Consider the following 16664-nt stretch of genomic DNA (forward strand, 5'->3'; position numbering starts at 1 on the left):
CTTGATAAGGATCCAATGTGGCAAAGCCGGAGCGTTTTAAAATAGACGGGAGTTCGCACCAGGAGGCCGGATCGTGCGGGATGAACAGCTTCACACGTATCGCGTTTGTTTTTGGTTATTTTTACAGAGAAATATCTGTCCACGGGAAAAAAGGGCCTGTTGAAGTATTCGTTTTGTCAAGAGATAAATATTTTATACGTTTTTAAGAGATGCTGTAAATTCAAAGCATGCGGTTCTGAAGCTGCCTGTTTCATCTGCTGGAGAGAGTTTCTTCTCACGCGTCAACAAAAGCATTTAAGAATTCCTTCCTTAAGATTTATTCGAGTTTAAGGAAGACAGAAACCATTTATTTCATTTTTCTTTCCGCCTATAAAGCCTGCCAGCACAAAAGCTTTCTTACGGCGTCTATGAAAAGACTTCACCTCCCTTGGATGTTGTTGTTTTTCCTTTTTAGTGCTTTTCAACATTGAATCATGGTCAATTTAATTTGGGTTTTTCTTGACAAGAATTTACTAAAAAAGAAAATTCTTTCATGTCAAAGTGAAAACAGATTTCTGCAAAAGTAATTTCAATAAACCAAAAACATGAAATAGGTGTTTTCATAAGTTTAAAGCGACTCACCTGATTGGACGCAGGTGCAGCAGGAAGTCAGTTAATGAATAAGCTACTGTTGGGAAAAAAAGCTAATAATAAATCTCGACTAATTCACAAGAAGGCTCGTGGGCGACTCTGAAGTCGACTGGAAGATGGTCTGATGGAACCCAAATGGAGTTTTTGGGCCATTGGACACCATCATCACCATGGTGAGGCATGGCGGTGGCAGCATCATTATTTAGGGATGCTTCTCGGCAGAGGGTCCTGGATGAACTTCAAAGGTAAAGCAAACAATAAATGCAGCCCAGTATAGAGAAATCCTGAGGATAATCTGATGCAGTCTGCGAGAGAGCTGTGGCTTGGGAAAAAGATTTGTTTTCCAGCAAATCATCCGAAGCATACAGCCACAGCTACACAGACACGGTTTAAAGTGAAGGTTCTGGAGTGGCCGAGTCGGAGCTTAGACCTCGGTCCAACTGAGAATTTGCAGATGGACTTAAAAAAAAAAGCTGCTCACTCATATTTCTTGTGCAAGCTGACAGTTTTGCAGAGAGCAGTGGGGTGAGATTTCAGCGTCCAGATGTTCGAGGCTGTTTGACACCGATCCACTCGGGCTCGGTGCTGGAGCTGCAGCCAGAGTTGCATCTATGAAGTACCGGCCTGAAGGCTTCTAGAAATCTGTTGTCATGTTGACGGGAAGGAGTCTGATTTTGTAAATTCTTTTAAAAGAAAAAATAATCACAGTGATTCAATGTTAAAAAGCAATAAAAAACAGGTTTTATAGGCCGTGTAGATCTCTTTCTTCCTGGGTCAGAGTCCGGTACCGACAGTGTTTGTGTTTGTATGTTAGGATGGGACGGATGGGGATGCACGGACAACTCGGAGGCCTACTCCTACAGCTTCCAGCTCCTCTCCACCCTCTTGCTCTGCCTCAGCAACCTGATGTTCGTCCCTCCTGTGGCCATCGCCATCCGAAGCCACTACCTGCTGGAGGCGTCCGTCTACATCTTCACCATGTTCTTCTCCACCGTGAGTGTCCGCCGATTGGTCGTTCTGTTTGAACGAGACATGAGAGAAACAAAATAAATGAGAGACGTATGCTAATCACGGCCATCGTAGCACGTTGCTTGTGGAGCTTTTGACCGCTAGTGATGTTGTTTTTATGACTGCTTCCCGATTTTTCACGTATCGTGTGTGTGCACAAGGACAACCATGAACATGAGAGAGCAGGCGGCTGATGCAATAAAAATCCTTCCACTGGCTGACAGCTATGAAAAAGACTGCAAGCCGGTGACCATGGTGGCAGAATTAGAATCAGAAGAATGTTTATTCTCAAGGAGATATTGATTTCAGAAGAGAAAGAAATGACTTAAGAATAAAAACTATTTCAGAAGTAGATGTTTTAAGACAGTAATTAGGTTGTGACAGGTTTGACTAAAGCTGACACATAATATCTCACCGTATGCAGACGACACACTCCTAGTTATGAACAATCTATCCAAACATATACTAGAGTCAGAAACAGTTGCAATTATTAAAGTATTGAATATAGATGCTAACACCTGTGTTCCCTTAAAGCTGTTAAAATAAATACAGTTTTCAGATTTATTTGAAAGCACGATGAAACTGCGAAAGCTCCAATGTCCCATAAGGAAGTAGCTTATTGTATGTGTTGTAACTGGCCTTGACAATTGAGATTCATGGTTAGATCTCCATGCAGGCCTTCATTTCTATAGACAGTTAGAAGCACGCGCCTGACTTTAAACTGCATTCGTTTTCCAGTATTCCAAATGTTCAGTTGCTGTGGTGACATCTGGATATTAATTCTGAGGTTCGAATTTTAATAATAATATAATTCATTAGGTTAATTTGTTCTTTTCTAAATTTGTATTTGAGTTTGTTTAAATGCCCTTTACTGTGTTCATCAATAAAGAAACACATAAGTAAAGTAATAATATCCTGTCATATTTGTTGTTAATTGGGCCCAAACACCAAATATCCAGATATTGCGATTGGGACCAGCTCTAGATGTTCCCTAAAGTTAACTAAATAGCCCACATATATATATCAGTATCGGTATCGGTGATATCGGAATCAGATATTGAGAGTTGGACAATATCGGCATATCGGTTTTTGGCAAAAAAGCCAATATTGGACATCTCTAGTTATATGAGTTTGTAAAAGAATGGTCAGCAATAACCTCTATTGGAGTAGACAGAGATTATTCTGCTACCTACAAACAAATCACATCCAGCTCTTCAAACAACAGCAGCAGTAGTTGTTGGACAATGCAGAAAAAAGCCACCATAACTTTAAATAAGAGTTTTAATCTTTCTGAATCATCCCATACGCTGTTCCTTCCTCCTCACAGTTCTACCATGCATGCGACCAGCCGGGCATCGTGGTCTTCTGCATCATGGAGTACGATGTCCTGCAGTTCTGCGACTTCCTCGGGTCGCTCATGTCGGTGTGGGTCACCGTCATCGCCATGGCCCGCCTCAAGTCCATCATCAAGCAGGTATGTTTCCGCTGAGCGAGGAGTTCAGGTACAGTCACGGACCTGTAGTTTGTCAACGGACTTTGTTCTGCAGGATACAAAAAATAAAAGCTTTACTTGAAACTGGCTCAAATGCAGAAATCCAAGCAGGCAACAAAAAGCAGGGAGCGGGCCGAGGTTTAGCCGCTGACCCGGTATAAGCCAGTTGGCAGCGTCGGACTCTCAGATGAGGCCCTTGTGGCTGCTCCAAAGTCGAGGCTTAAATCCGAGGGTGACCCTGCTGGTGCCATTAGTGTTCCCCGGCTTTGGAGCGACCTACCTGAAGAGATGAGGCTCCCAGAACCAGCATCTTCCTTTAAATCAAACCCGTTTCTGTAGACCTGCTCTCGTGATGTCGTCTCTTTTAGAGGCGTTTATCATTTCATTTGCATCGGTTGGTGTTCTTCTCATGTATTTATTCTGGACTTCTGTATTTTGCATTCTGTCTCTGTGGCTCCTTTCTGGCACCTCTGGTCTTGTTCCCTCTGTTCAGCGTTCTGCTGTGAAATCGCTCGTCTGTCAGAGCACATTGCAAACTCCATTTTTTAAAGGTGCTGCAAAAATCAAAATATCATTATTGCAAAAAAAAAAACAGAGCAAAAACAAACGGATGCAGAAACTGAAAACGCAGGAAGTGGAGGCGTGAGGAAGACGAGCGAGGTCCTCGGAGGAAGTGGCGACTGACGGAGGGGAAGCACGGGACTATAAATACACCGACAGACTAAATGAAGAGCCTGACGAGGACGAGGACGGCAGACACGGAGGAGAGGAAGCACGACATGAGCGAATAAAGAAGATTCACGGCAGACTAATAAACACGTATTCCTGGTGGTTTATTGTGGTGAAGCTTATCAAAGCATCTCCGCTAGCTGCTGCTGCTGCTGCTGCTGCTTTATTATTAGCTGACAGTGATTCCACATTGCACCTGTCCCCTGCACTCCAATTCAGCTTTTTTTTTTTTACCCCGGTAAGCAATAAGCGGCGCATCAGCGTGGCCGCGTGGAGCGCAGCTGATGTCACCACCTTTAGCTTCGCCCACAAATTGCGCCGATTGGCTCGGGGGGGCGCCGCGCTTTCTAAACGAGGAAGCGGCCGTTGGAGAAGAGCAACTCGACCCCTTTTGATTTTGCTCGACGACGTGGGCAGCGGTTCAGACGAGTGGAGCCAGACGTCTTCAGGACCGTAATGCATTTCCACTGTCATGCAGTCTGGCAGCAGCTAAACTGAGAGCTCCACGTTAGCGAGGAGACAAGTTGAGAAAAAGCCCTGAAGCGAACAGAGCGAGGGAGAGATTACAGGACGGAGACGCTGCAGAGCCGTATAGGAGGCTATAAATGAACACCGCATATGCCTCGATTTTTTCCTTCTAAATGAAAGGAGCGGCGCGTCGGGCTCACGCTGAAGCTCTCCGGTTGTTGACATATTGCGCTGGATGACGGTAAACACTAACAGGTGCACCTTCTCCCTGGGTCACTCCCTGGCTGCACACCAAGATGGAGCAGGAGGAAAAAAAAAGAAGAAGAAGTGTGTGTTTGTGTAAATGTGTGTCCATGTCCATAAATGAGACGGAGGGAGGTGGAGGGAGGGAGCGTATACGAACATCTGCTGTCCTCTAGAGTTTTCATTTTTGCTTAGCGCTGCAGTACACAGTCACTAATCAAATCGCACATGTCAGGACTGGCAAGTGGAACCGTGTGTGTACTAGACAGTGTGTTTGTTTGTTTGTTTGTTTGTTCGTGTCTACGGCAGCAGCAGCAGCAGCAGAGGGTGAAGGACCCAGCAGCATGTACGAGTGTTTATGGGACTTTTGGACCTTCAAAGTCGTCACAAATGCGTCTCCAGAAAATATCTCGCAAGGACGTTTTTAGTGGTTCACATAAAAAAAAAAAAAAAAAAGCTCGAGGAGATTTGCTCGTCTCAACTTGCTGAAGGTTACGGTGTCAGAATCATATAAACCAGTTTAAGGGATAATTACGTTTTATGGCGTCTTTGGTGGTTTTGGACCTCTTTTATCGAGCAGCTATGATAACATCGTTGGCTGAGATTTTTGGGTTTAGCAGGACGTGAAACGTTATTAGACGATTTGGGGGAGAACAAAATAGCTAAATGGTTTTAAACAGTTTATTAAGAGGTAGAAGCACAAGAGAAAGAGAAACGGTGCCTTCTTCTCAAATGTTTGGTGATTTTAAAACCAGCGAGATCATCTGACGCTGGTGTTGGTCCATCAGAGGTCTCATGTTGGGATGTTGGTGGTGATAAAGCAACTAGAAAACTCACATATACGCTGCTAAAAGCTTTTACGTGACATATTCTGTCATATTTACACTCATTGTTATTCAGATTAGGTGTAATTTAACATTCTGATAGCAAAGGATCAACATGTCGGCGGAAAACCTTGAAGCCTGAATAAAAAAATACAAAGCATTTGGAGTGATCTTAGTGTCGGGCCCGATCTGGGGGAACCTTTGGCATCACATGAATTTTTGCTCCACCAAAAGAAGGCCAGGAACCAGACATGTCAAGTCTCCAAACGAGCAGTTTCTTTATTTTTTGTAAGTAAAGAGGGAGACATAGGCCACAATAACAAACAAAAGACTCTCTGAATTAACCTTGACTGTCCTGTCACAAAGAGAAGGTAAATAAAAGACAATATTCTTACTTACCGACCTAAGAAACAAAAAAAAGGGGTTAAAAGAAAAAGGCCTCTCTCTCCTTCTTCTGCTCTCTGGTTATACAATATTTATAAAGTTTCACAGAGTTTAGACTCAGAACACAGAATCTACAGCGTACGGCTACGAACAAACCAGTGCTGCTGCATCGTCCTGCATCACAGACACGATGACATTCCTTGTAGTGGCAACATAGACTGTATAAAAGATGGACGTAGCAACCGGCCCTGAAAAATGAAGCGAACCCGGAAGTGTCAAAAACCTGCAATATCACTACGTCCGCTAGCTGCTGGCTCCAAAAAGCCCTGGCTCCCATAGACTTGAATTGGAAAAGAAGTGATCACAGATCACGAAATACTGCATTCCTACAGCTCAGGATTTTTTTCTTATTAGTTTTCATGGTCAGATCCAGAGATCAGGTGGCCAATCTGAAAATAAATCAATATTGAATTATTAAAACATCGTCAACATTTTGCGGGGCAAGGGGCGTGGCTGGCTTGATTGACAGTCGGCAGCGACCATACAGACGAAGCGAGCAGAAGGCGGTAAATGTGGGCGGGCAGAGAGGGCCCGCCTCTCAATCCGTCTGACCAATCGCTGCTCCTATGGCTCCGCCCCCCTCCCCCGCACTGGCTCCAAAAATCCAAGATGTCAACCAGGAAGTAGCAAAACCCTGGCTTCATTTTCTCAGTGCAGAAACCAACGGGTGACGTCACGGAAGCTACGTCCATCTTTTATACAGTCTATTGTGGTGGCGAGGCTGGAGGTGAGGAGTGCAGCTGGTGGGCTGCTCAAATAGGACCCGCCCCCTGACCAATTGTGCGGCTGGAATCAGACGAGGCAGCCAATCCGTGGTCACCACCTGCTCCTAATCCACTCGTTAACAAACCACACTGAGGAGAGAAATACACACAAGACTATAAATGACCCACAGTTCATAACGATCATAACGGTGAAGTGTAACCAGTAGAACCAGAGCAAAGCGCTGTAACAGCGTTCGGTAATCGAGAAACGCTCCGACAGATGTTTAATAAGTGACCCTGAGATTTGTTTGAAAGCTGGTGAGCACACTTTAGCGCCGACGTGTTCTTCATACTGCTGCCAAATATCAAGAATAACCCCCCATGCTTCAGTTTTCAGCAGCTTTGTCCGGGCCTCATATCACGGCTCGTTACGGCGCCGCCTTCGGGCTCGTTGTCGCTCACACCAGTACCACAGAAGTCCATATTAGTCTGTGTTTGTTAGCATGAAAATATATGCGGCGGACAAAAATAACCTCCCGACCAGCTCCTCTGTCTCGATGACAGATCATAATTCATTCCAGCCCGTGAGTGTCGCTGCGTTCACGCCTGCACACGACGCATGCATGTTTGCTGCATGATGCGGCGCTGCGGCATGACGGATGACTGGCGCTGCACCGAGTCCTGGGGCTGCACCGCGCTGCTCCTTTCCTCCTCGGTTTGGGCCAATTAGTCCTGTTCTCCTGCAGGCAGGTCATCCCACAGAGAAACCCCAGAGTTCCCCTCACGTCGGCCCGCCGTACACAAGCAGGCAGACCCCAGGCGTCCTGGACGGGCTGAAGTCCTCCCAAAGCATGTGTAGCTCAGCTTATTGATTTTTTTTCTTTCTCTCTTTATCTCTTTTATATCCTGTGGCTTTATGTCCAATTGCGAGCTCGGCAAAAAAAAGAACGAGTATTATTTATAGAGCGGGCCTCTATTGTTAGCGTTTGGGTTTCATTGTTGTTTTGCGTCCGTTCTAGAAGAAGTTCGGCGCGTTGATTTCACCTGAACTCGGTGGGTGTTCCAATTATTTTCTGTGCTGATCGTTTCCCCGCCGGTGCATTAAAGCGGCGGCGTATTTACATAATGAAAGGCTTTTACCTGTTTGGTGGCGACACACTTGCTGTTTCCATAAAGTCAGCTCCACTTGTGGGTATTGACATTACAGGATAAAGGTGGCTGCTTTTATTTTATTTTAATGCTTTACTTATTCGCAACAAATCACATAAACAAACTGCCAAACATGCCTCTGGATGCCTGTGACAATAGATGACAACAGTTTACTTTACTACTCTTTTAGAGAAGCTGTAATTTTGTACGACTGAAACAGGAGTGGCTTCATCATGAGCTGGTGGCGTATAGATGAAAAAGCAGAAAATAAACCTTCTGTGTCGGTTATTTTATTCCAAATGGGTCCATAATTCGCAAAAAGAACATCATGTTGTCTTCAAAGAGTCTTTAAACTAGTGATCCAGACCACGAACGTGCAAGAAAAATGTGCATTGAGGTAATTATTCAAGTGGAAAGTCGGGTAACGTTCTCATATACGGGCTTCTTTTGGCAACCGGAGGAGTCGCCCCCTGCTGGCAGCTAAACAGAATGCAGCTTTAAGACGCCTCCTCTGTTGCTTTGCTGTTCAGGCTGCGTCTGATTCTGGTTCAGATGACACAGATGATGTTTGCATTGCAGCAGAAACAACCAGATAACTACAGACCAGATGCAGCCATACCGCACCGAGCCATGTTGTTTCCTGATCTGACTTGTACGGTGGCCCAGAAGTGTCACAACAAAACAAAAGCCACAACACAACACAGTAAGCCACAACGCTACAAAATTAACCGCAATGCTACAAAATTAACCACAACGCTACAAAATTAAACACAACACAACACAACGGCTGCAACGGAAGTTGTTTTTTTTTAACCCGGAAGTTCTACTGTGAAGTGCGCAACTCCGCAGGAAGTGGGCAGAAGCCGGAGATTAATGGACACTATTTGCTATCAGTATTTTACTTACTTTCAAGTTGTTTCCAACCATCTCCGGCTTCTTAATTTTGTAGTGTTGTGGTTAAATTTGGAGCGTTGTTGTTAATTTTGTAGCGTTGTGGCTTATTGTGTTGTGTCTTTTGTTTTGTTGTGACACTTCTGGGCCACCGTACACTTGTACCCTCAGAGCTCCAGCTTCCCTCCACAGCGTTCCCTCTCCTGCATCTTGATGTTACCTCCAACCTTTCTGCACCAGTTTTCCATCAGACCTCTGTGAAGGCACCAACAGCGTGTCGACTGCCAGAACAAACGGTTCAAAATGGGAAAATAAAAAGTCTGGTCCACGCACCGAAATCATCGCCCGGTGCTTCGGCGTCCATCAGACGTTTCGTATAAGTTGGAAGAGTTTCTCTCAGACAGACTCTCCAGAAGCAGAGATGTGCTGCTGCCTGACCACACAAACATCTGGCTGTATTTACTGGAGGATGCGGCGGCGCTGACAGGGCTTATGGAGGCCACATATTGATCCGTGTGCTTTTTGTCAAGGTGCTGTATCTGCTGGGGGCGATGTCTCTGTCCATGGCTCTGCAGCTCGACCGTCACGGTCTGTGGAACCTGCTGGGACCCAGCCTGTTTGCTCTGGGCATCATGGCCGTGGCGTGGGTAAGACAAACTCACACATTTACCGCCCGGTGGAGGAGCAGGCCACCGCAGGACGGGAACATTTAGTTTATTTGGAATAAAGTTTAATGGATTTTGTCGGAGGAGGAACATGTTGTAGCAGGATTAGCTCAGAGACGGGAATGAAGCAAAACACATGAAAAAAAACACACACTTAAATCTTTATGTGCAATTATTCCTACACAAGAGATCCACTGCAAATAAAACAGTTTAAAAACATTTCTATAAGCGCACGCGGCCTGTAGCGTCCTGCACCTGCTCTACCAGGGCTAATTATTTTAATACATAATGTGTGTTTAACATTCATTGACCAGCTTGTTCAAACATGCAGATGAAACGTCTCGGCGCCATTGTTCCTCCTGCCCGCCAGTGTAACGGGACTTAATCTGTCATTTACGCTAACAGAGGCCTGGAACATGTGCATGGCTAAAAACCGGCGGTTTTGCGGCCAATGAAGCTATTTTACATTAGCATGGAAAGGGGCTTTAAAAGTTTTGCAGCCTGTGGGTATTAGTCATGGGTTGTAGTTCCATTATAACTCAGCTTGTACTTTCACTGACTCTTCTTCGAGTCATAATGTGCTCCCTGAACTGAGAAGATAAAAAATAATAGTCTTTCAGGCAAGGTTCCTGCAAAGAAAAAAAAAAGAGAAAGAGAAAACCTTTAACACCAAACCTCTGACATGAGTTTGAAAACAAGGTTTGTGGTTTCCTTGGAGAAAGCTTTGCGTTGAGTAAAGTGTGGGAGTTGTAGCTCTGAGTGTTATCTTTCCGCGAGCCGGAGGATCCTACAGAAACAGTGGAAGATGAAGTGCTGTTTAATTCGCCCGTGTAAACCCTCCAGCTTTAAAACTAGGAGGCTGTGGGTTTTTTTAGTACATAGTCGAATATCTTTTAACAACAACGCTGTAAAATCCACTGATTCTCTTCAGCGGATTCAATTAAAGACAGCTCATGTCGCTCTGGTCTAGACCGAATCTCTGATCTTCTGGCGGCGACGGGCTAGCTAGCCACAACCTCCACTCGTGCTAGTGAAGACAAACCAGCGCTTTGATGACTTAATAATTCATCAGCCATTCAGTAGCCTGCGTTCCTACATCCCGGCTGCACCTCAGAGCGCCGCACATTTTCTACAAGAGCCCTCTTTCATTTGGACTCGTCATGTTTCTGCAAAGCGTCTGAACGTTCCCAGACACAACCGAATCAGATCAGTCAAGCGCCGGGCGCAGAGCGTCATTAGCAGGAAGAGGAAGGGGAGAAGTTCAGATCTGTCAATGCCAAATCTGCCTAATTCTCCAGACTAAACGAGCTCCTCGACTCCCGCCTGAAAAGAGCATCCCGGCCCGGAACCGCTGCAGCAGCTCCAGCAGTAAAAAGCACATTTAATGTTTCTCCTCACTCGGCTTCACATAGATTATTAATCTAAAATGTACACAGCGTAATCATTTCATCAGAGCGGTTTCCTGCCAGGACACACGTGATTGTTTTTGTCGTTGGTGAACAGCTCACATTTCCCCCCGGCGGCAGAAACACGAGCAAACAGCGTTTATGAAAGCGATGAAAATAGAAGGCGAGCGAAATGAAACGTTGGAGTCTCTTTGTGCAGCGAATCTCGGCCACTTAAAGACAGAGCGAGCTCCGGATTAAACAAACGGAGACGTCACATCCAGCCGCCGCTGCCAAACGGAGCATAAATCACCGAAGCAGATAAAGCATCGACCGGCCAATCGCTAATCCATCAGCTGATTATGAACAGCGTGATGGACTTTTTTCTGCTGCCGCATTGGGCACCAACGCCGATTTCCAGACAGTAAAAAACCGGCGGAGATTTATGAAGAACACTATCCCTCTGTTCCTTCAATAAAAGCGAGATGCCAGCTGGTCCCTCGCTGAAATCCCATTGGTGTCTATTTTTGAATGACTCCTCCCTGCTCGCGCTCCAATATCCACCTTATAGCATTAAATTAAGGCAGAAAGAACATTAAACACGAGGGCCTCGGAGATCGATTCATGAAGAAAACCAGCCGTAAAACGCTTACGACGACGAGCAGGAGAGCGTTTTCTTTACATCGTGGTTTCCTGAGCCGCTGCCTGGGGTGAAGCTAATCCTACAAGTAGAAAGAAACGCCGCTGAGCGTCTACACTCCGGCTTCTACACATCAGATAAACATAATTACAAAAAATGAATGTTTTTCTGCTTCCTTGTGGGTGTAAATCACCAGAAGTTCAACACGTGTGGGAATACATTAGATAAGTATTTTCCTCGGTCAGCAAATGGATCTCAACTCCAGAAACCCCCAGATGTTATTCTAACCTAATTAGGATTGTTAAAATGGGACACCTGGCAAAGTGGAACCATGAAGCTTTGCAGAGAGCATCTCTGCTGCATCAAATAACCCAAAATCAACGCTCAGAAACAGGTATGACATCATAGAAGAGGGCATGACGTCACATACAGCGACGCCTAAACTTAAATGACAGCGTTCAGACGTAGAAGTCGTTTTAAAAATCTAAAAGCAAACATCCACCGCTTGATTCCAGTTTAGCTTATAATGTAATATAATTATATATCAAAACATATTTCTATACTTTTTTGCCCTTTTGAAAGACGTTTGTTAAAAGAGGACACTGCTGCTTCTGTCTTATTGATAAGAAGAAAAAAAAGGTTCTTGAGGATCACAAAATACTCGCTGCGTTAAAGAAAATCAAATTCAATTAAATATAATTACTCTTAAATGTGATACCCCACAGCTTGCTGGAACGAGGAGCTAGCATGTTTTAGCTTAGCTGTGACTCGCTATTTGTAGGCATTTTACTTCTTCTCACACGAAAGTAATAAAAAATAAATATTAAATACATTAAGTTTTGCTAGAAAGGGTCACATTTTACCAATGCTCACTATGAAATAATAATGCAGATTTATTAGAGTAATGCATAAAAAAAAACTAAATTAGCAACTTAGCACCGCCAGATAAACTATAAAATATGTTTTACTTCTTCTTATAAAATGTTTATAATAATATAAATAAATCTGAAGCACAAATGATCCAGTTTTATCTCACCACACGCTAACATGATGCTAATTTATTAACGGAATGCATAAAAAATAAATAAAAACAAATAAATAAATTAGCATTACCAGCTAAACTGTGAAACACATTCTGCTTCTTCTCATAACATGTTTATAATAATATAAATAAATCTGAAATGCATGATATTTTTCAGACAGTAGCTCGTTTTATTTCACCACACGCTAACATGATGCTAATTTATTAGCGGAATGCATTGAAAAAATCTAATTTAGCTTTACTAGCTAAACTGTTTCACGCTACAGTTTGCTATTTGTAGCATTAGACCCCACCAAAGGTGTGAACTGTGACGTGTTGTGTGTCTGTTGGCCCGTCAGACGGTGCGCACCATCCGCCGCCGGCGCTGCTACCCGCCCACCTGGAAGCGCTGGGTGTTCTTCCTCTTCCCGGGCACCATGATCGCCACGTCTGCCGTGGCGCTCTACGCCTTCGTGGAGACGGAAGAGAACTACTTCTACATCCACAGCATCTGGCACATGCTGATCGCGGGCAGCGTGGGCTTCCTGCTGCCGCCTCGCGCCAAGCCCGACACCAAGGTGACCCCGCTGAAGCGCCGGCGGGGCTGCGGCTACCAGCTGTGCGTGAACGAGCACGAGGAGCTGGGCCTGGTGGACCCGGCCATCATCTCCATCAACAGCATCTGCACCAGCTGATGACCTCCCCGGACTCCCAGCCTTTTACCTTAGAGACACTCCATTGCCTTCTTTTACTTGGGAAATTCACACATGGGAAATGAAGCCACAGAACTTTAAAAAAAAAAAAAAAGCAATGTAAATAGTTTAATGCTGATGTGACACACTGGATCTCTTTCTTTTTGTTTTCCTCCGTTGTTATCGTCATGGTAATTACTATCAATACAAATGTAATTATGATTATCAATAGTTAAACTGATGACTCGTGGGTGTACAGTGGCACACTGTTGTTTGTGAATATGTATTTAAAGTCAAGCTGAAACACTGCTGCTATCTGACGGTGACTGTAAAACTGCTTCTGTTGGTTATTTATTGGTGGTCTCGTAATCGGGCCGGTTATTTTACTCCAGGGGTCGGGGGCATGGGTGGACGTTTACCAAGGGCACGGCTTTTCTGAACTTCTTTTGAAATATATCTTTTGCACTGAGACACAAAAATGTTATTCTGTACATTTTTATAACGATACGAGCCGCCGTGGGCATCACACATGTACAAACCTAGTCGTCGTGTGGAATGTTAGACCGTCTTTTTTGCAATGTACTGCTTTTACACGAATGTGCTGATCTGTTCTCGGGGAGGGGAACCAAAGTCCGGCTGCCTGTCGACGGAGACAGAAGGGGGGAGGCAGGATTACTTCAGAGACCTCAAACCAAGACCTCACCACCTCCCTGTTCTTCTCTGACAGGACCTGTGTGTGACGCCACATTCATGAACAATAAATGTTTCCTTTCTTTGCCTCAGTATTGCTCTGCTGCTTTCCAGGCTTTTAGAAACACAAAGACATCACGCTGCAGCTCCTGGTCCTAATGGAAGCTGGTGGTTCTCAGACAGCGAGATGAGACGCTGTCAACAGCATCCTCCCAGGAATAGAGCCGCAGATAAATAATTCTCAGGCAGCATGAAGGCGGCTTGGCGGCGCGGCGTCGACGTGCAGCGCCTCGTCCTCTTATGTAAGGCAAGCAGAGAGTTTTATGACTGTTTGCTGTATCCATCAGCAGCAGCAGCTCCTCGGTGGTTGTTATTCTGTGTGCGTGCCAGGTCTTCCTGTTTTATCAGATTATTTCAGAAAAAGATGAAAGAATTTATTATTTTGGCAAGTGTGCACACCGGCCTGCAAGCCAGGTGGAAGCTGCACCTGGGCTTCATCACGGGCCTTAAAGGAGGAGTTTGATGCTTTGGTTAGCGTTCCTCATCACCTTTCTTCTCCTTAGATGGTCGATGCTGCTCATATGTTTGCTAAATACAAAGCTACAGATGAGAAACAGATTATTTCAGATATGAAAGTGTGCACGCTGGACTGCAAGCAAGGGGGAAATTGCACCTGGCATTGATATGAAACCACCATTAAAGGAGGAGTTTGATGCTTTGGTTAGCATCTCTAACAGCTTTTCTTCTCGTTAGATGGTTGAAGCTGCTCGTATGTTTGCTAAAAACAAAGCTAAAGATGAGAAACAGATTATTTTAGATATGAAAGTGTGCACGCTGGACTGCAAGCAAAGTGGAAATTGCATCTGGTGTTGATATGAAAACACCATTAAAGGAGGAGTTTGATGCTTTGGTTAGCGTTTCTAATCACTTTTCTTGTCATTAGATGGTCGATGCTGCTCGTATGTTTGCTAAATACAAAGCTAAAGATGAGAAACAGATTATTTTAGAAAAGAAAGTGTGCACGCTGGACTGCAAGCCAGGTGGAAATTGCACCTGGGCCTTGATATTGCACATATGTGGGCCTTAAAGAATTAGTTTGATGCTTTGGTTAGTGTTTCTAATCACTTTTCTTGTCCTTAGATGGTTGATGCTGCTCTCCTGTATGCTAAAAACCGTTAGCCTAGTTTAGCGCTAAAGATTGGGATTAAATAAACGGAGATCTTCAGAGGTTCGTTGCTGCTGTAGCGTCAGATTTAATGAATAGATATGTACGTGGCGTTGCTTTTCCCACCTCGTTTCCAAAAATGTCAACCGATTTCCTCTGAGGAGATTCAAATAAACAACAAAAAACTAGACGTTAGCGACGTGCTAAGTTTAGTCGGCGATTAAACTGAGAATCTCCCACATTCACTCGTTCTAATCTCTTAATCAAGCGACAACATTTTCTTTACTCAGGCTTTGTAAGCAAAGTATTTATTCACATTTTTACTGCTGCAGCTCATCACGCCTCCATTCTTCACCCGCAGACTGTCTGACGGTGTGATGGAGAGAGGTCACCGGAGGTCACAGGAAGTTAATACATTAACTCATTTTCCTTTAAGAGGAGAAAAGCAGAAGAAAGACGTGATGCTTCTGAATCAGAAGCGATGCGACTGATACGCGGCGCTTTCTATAAACGTTTTGTTGATTCATGCTCAGATATTTGGTTTATTTTAGGGATTAAATATTCAGCTGGAAAAGGCAGACCACCTCCCACGCAACCCGGAGTCTTTATCGCTCGCCTCGTCTCATCAGAGCGACGCAGATGATTTGAACAGAGCTGCTGTTCATACCGAGAGAGAGGAATGAAGCTCTGGGTTAAATCAACGCACTAACTTTGCAGAAGCGAACGTTTCCGGCCACAGTGACGGGGATCGGTGTAATCAGAGGAGCGTGGCGCGTTAAAGGCCTGTGACGGCACCTAATGAGACAAATTACAGCAAAATGACGAGAACGTCTCAGATGCTGAAATTTCAAACAGTGGATGTCCGTATACTGGAATCAGAGCAGGCATCTCCTTTGTATTCATGGATTCCGGGGTAACAGGATGATCACTCTGAAACAGCAGAACCTGCAGCGCCGGAGCCGCTTTGTTTGCATGAATGTTTTGTGCAGAGCCGCTGTTCTGGGATGAAACACGCCAGAATACGACTTTTGCTCCTTTTAATATCGTCCTCGGCTCTTGTTTTCTTACGTTCTGGTGCCTCGGTCCACTTTGTTCTTGTGTTCGGCGCTTTGAGCTAAATGCTAATATTACCTCGCTATCATGCTCATAACGATGCAAACATGCTGATGCTGTGCAGATATGCAAACACGGGCTAATTAGCATTAAATACACGGTACGGCTGGTACAAGTTAAAGCAGGCTAGACCAGGATGAGGCGCCTCCCTAAAGAACAATAAAAATATGCATAGTCTGAGCATCGACATCATATATACACAGGAAGTATGCCTAAATGAACACGTTTAAATGCGTTATTAAATCATAATTGTTATTTTAAAACATCTACTTCTGCATTATATTAACTTTATTTTTCAGCTGTGATGTTTTTTGTACTTTTCACAGCCACAAAAATGTTATTTGTTAGATATTGTTTACAGTTTTTCAGACAATTTGATTATTTCCAGCTAACTTATGGTCAGTCAGAGAGATTACAGCTCCACCATAAACTTCATCATCGCCCATATTTAACCCCCAGACGTGATAAATAACATAAAACCACCAGTCATTGAAAATTTACTCATCAGCCTTAATCACAGAGTCCCACTCAGAGTGATGGGATGGCATCAGATTTACAGGCGGGTTATTCGGTGCCTCAAAACCTAAATACCGGATGATAAAGAAAAAATAAGTGTCAAGAACCCTCATGTTGATTAAATATAATGATTGTAGGAAAACAGGTGCTCCTCAGGAATAAAGTCAGTTTTCAAGAAGAAAAGAAATAATTGTT

General features: G+C 44.3%; 1 protein-coding gene across 1 annotated transcript in view; it reads left to right on the top strand.

Moving 5' to 3' along the window:
- tmem8b (transmembrane protein 8B) overlaps positions 1-13009 on the top strand; it is a 32558-nt gene extending 19549 nt beyond the window's left edge. The window contains exons 9-12 of the mRNA XM_008288145.1: positions 1445-1623; positions 2966-3112; positions 9113-9229; positions 12653-13009. Coding sequence (XP_008286367.1) covers positions 1445-1623; positions 2966-3112; positions 9113-9229; positions 12653-12988 — 779 coding nt within the window. The 3' untranslated portion in view covers positions 12989-13009. The remainder of the gene's footprint in view (positions 1-1444; positions 1624-2965; positions 3113-9112; positions 9230-12652) is intronic.
- The last annotated feature ends 3655 nt before the right edge of the window (positions 13010-16664 follow it).

Source organism: Stegastes partitus, unplaced genomic scaffold (assembly GCF_000690725.1).
Source record: "Stegastes partitus isolate 25-593 unplaced genomic scaffold, Stegastes_partitus-1.0.2 Scaffold543, whole genome shotgun sequence".
NCBI classification, from domain to species: domain Eukaryota; kingdom Metazoa; phylum Chordata; class Actinopteri; family Pomacentridae; genus Stegastes; species Stegastes partitus.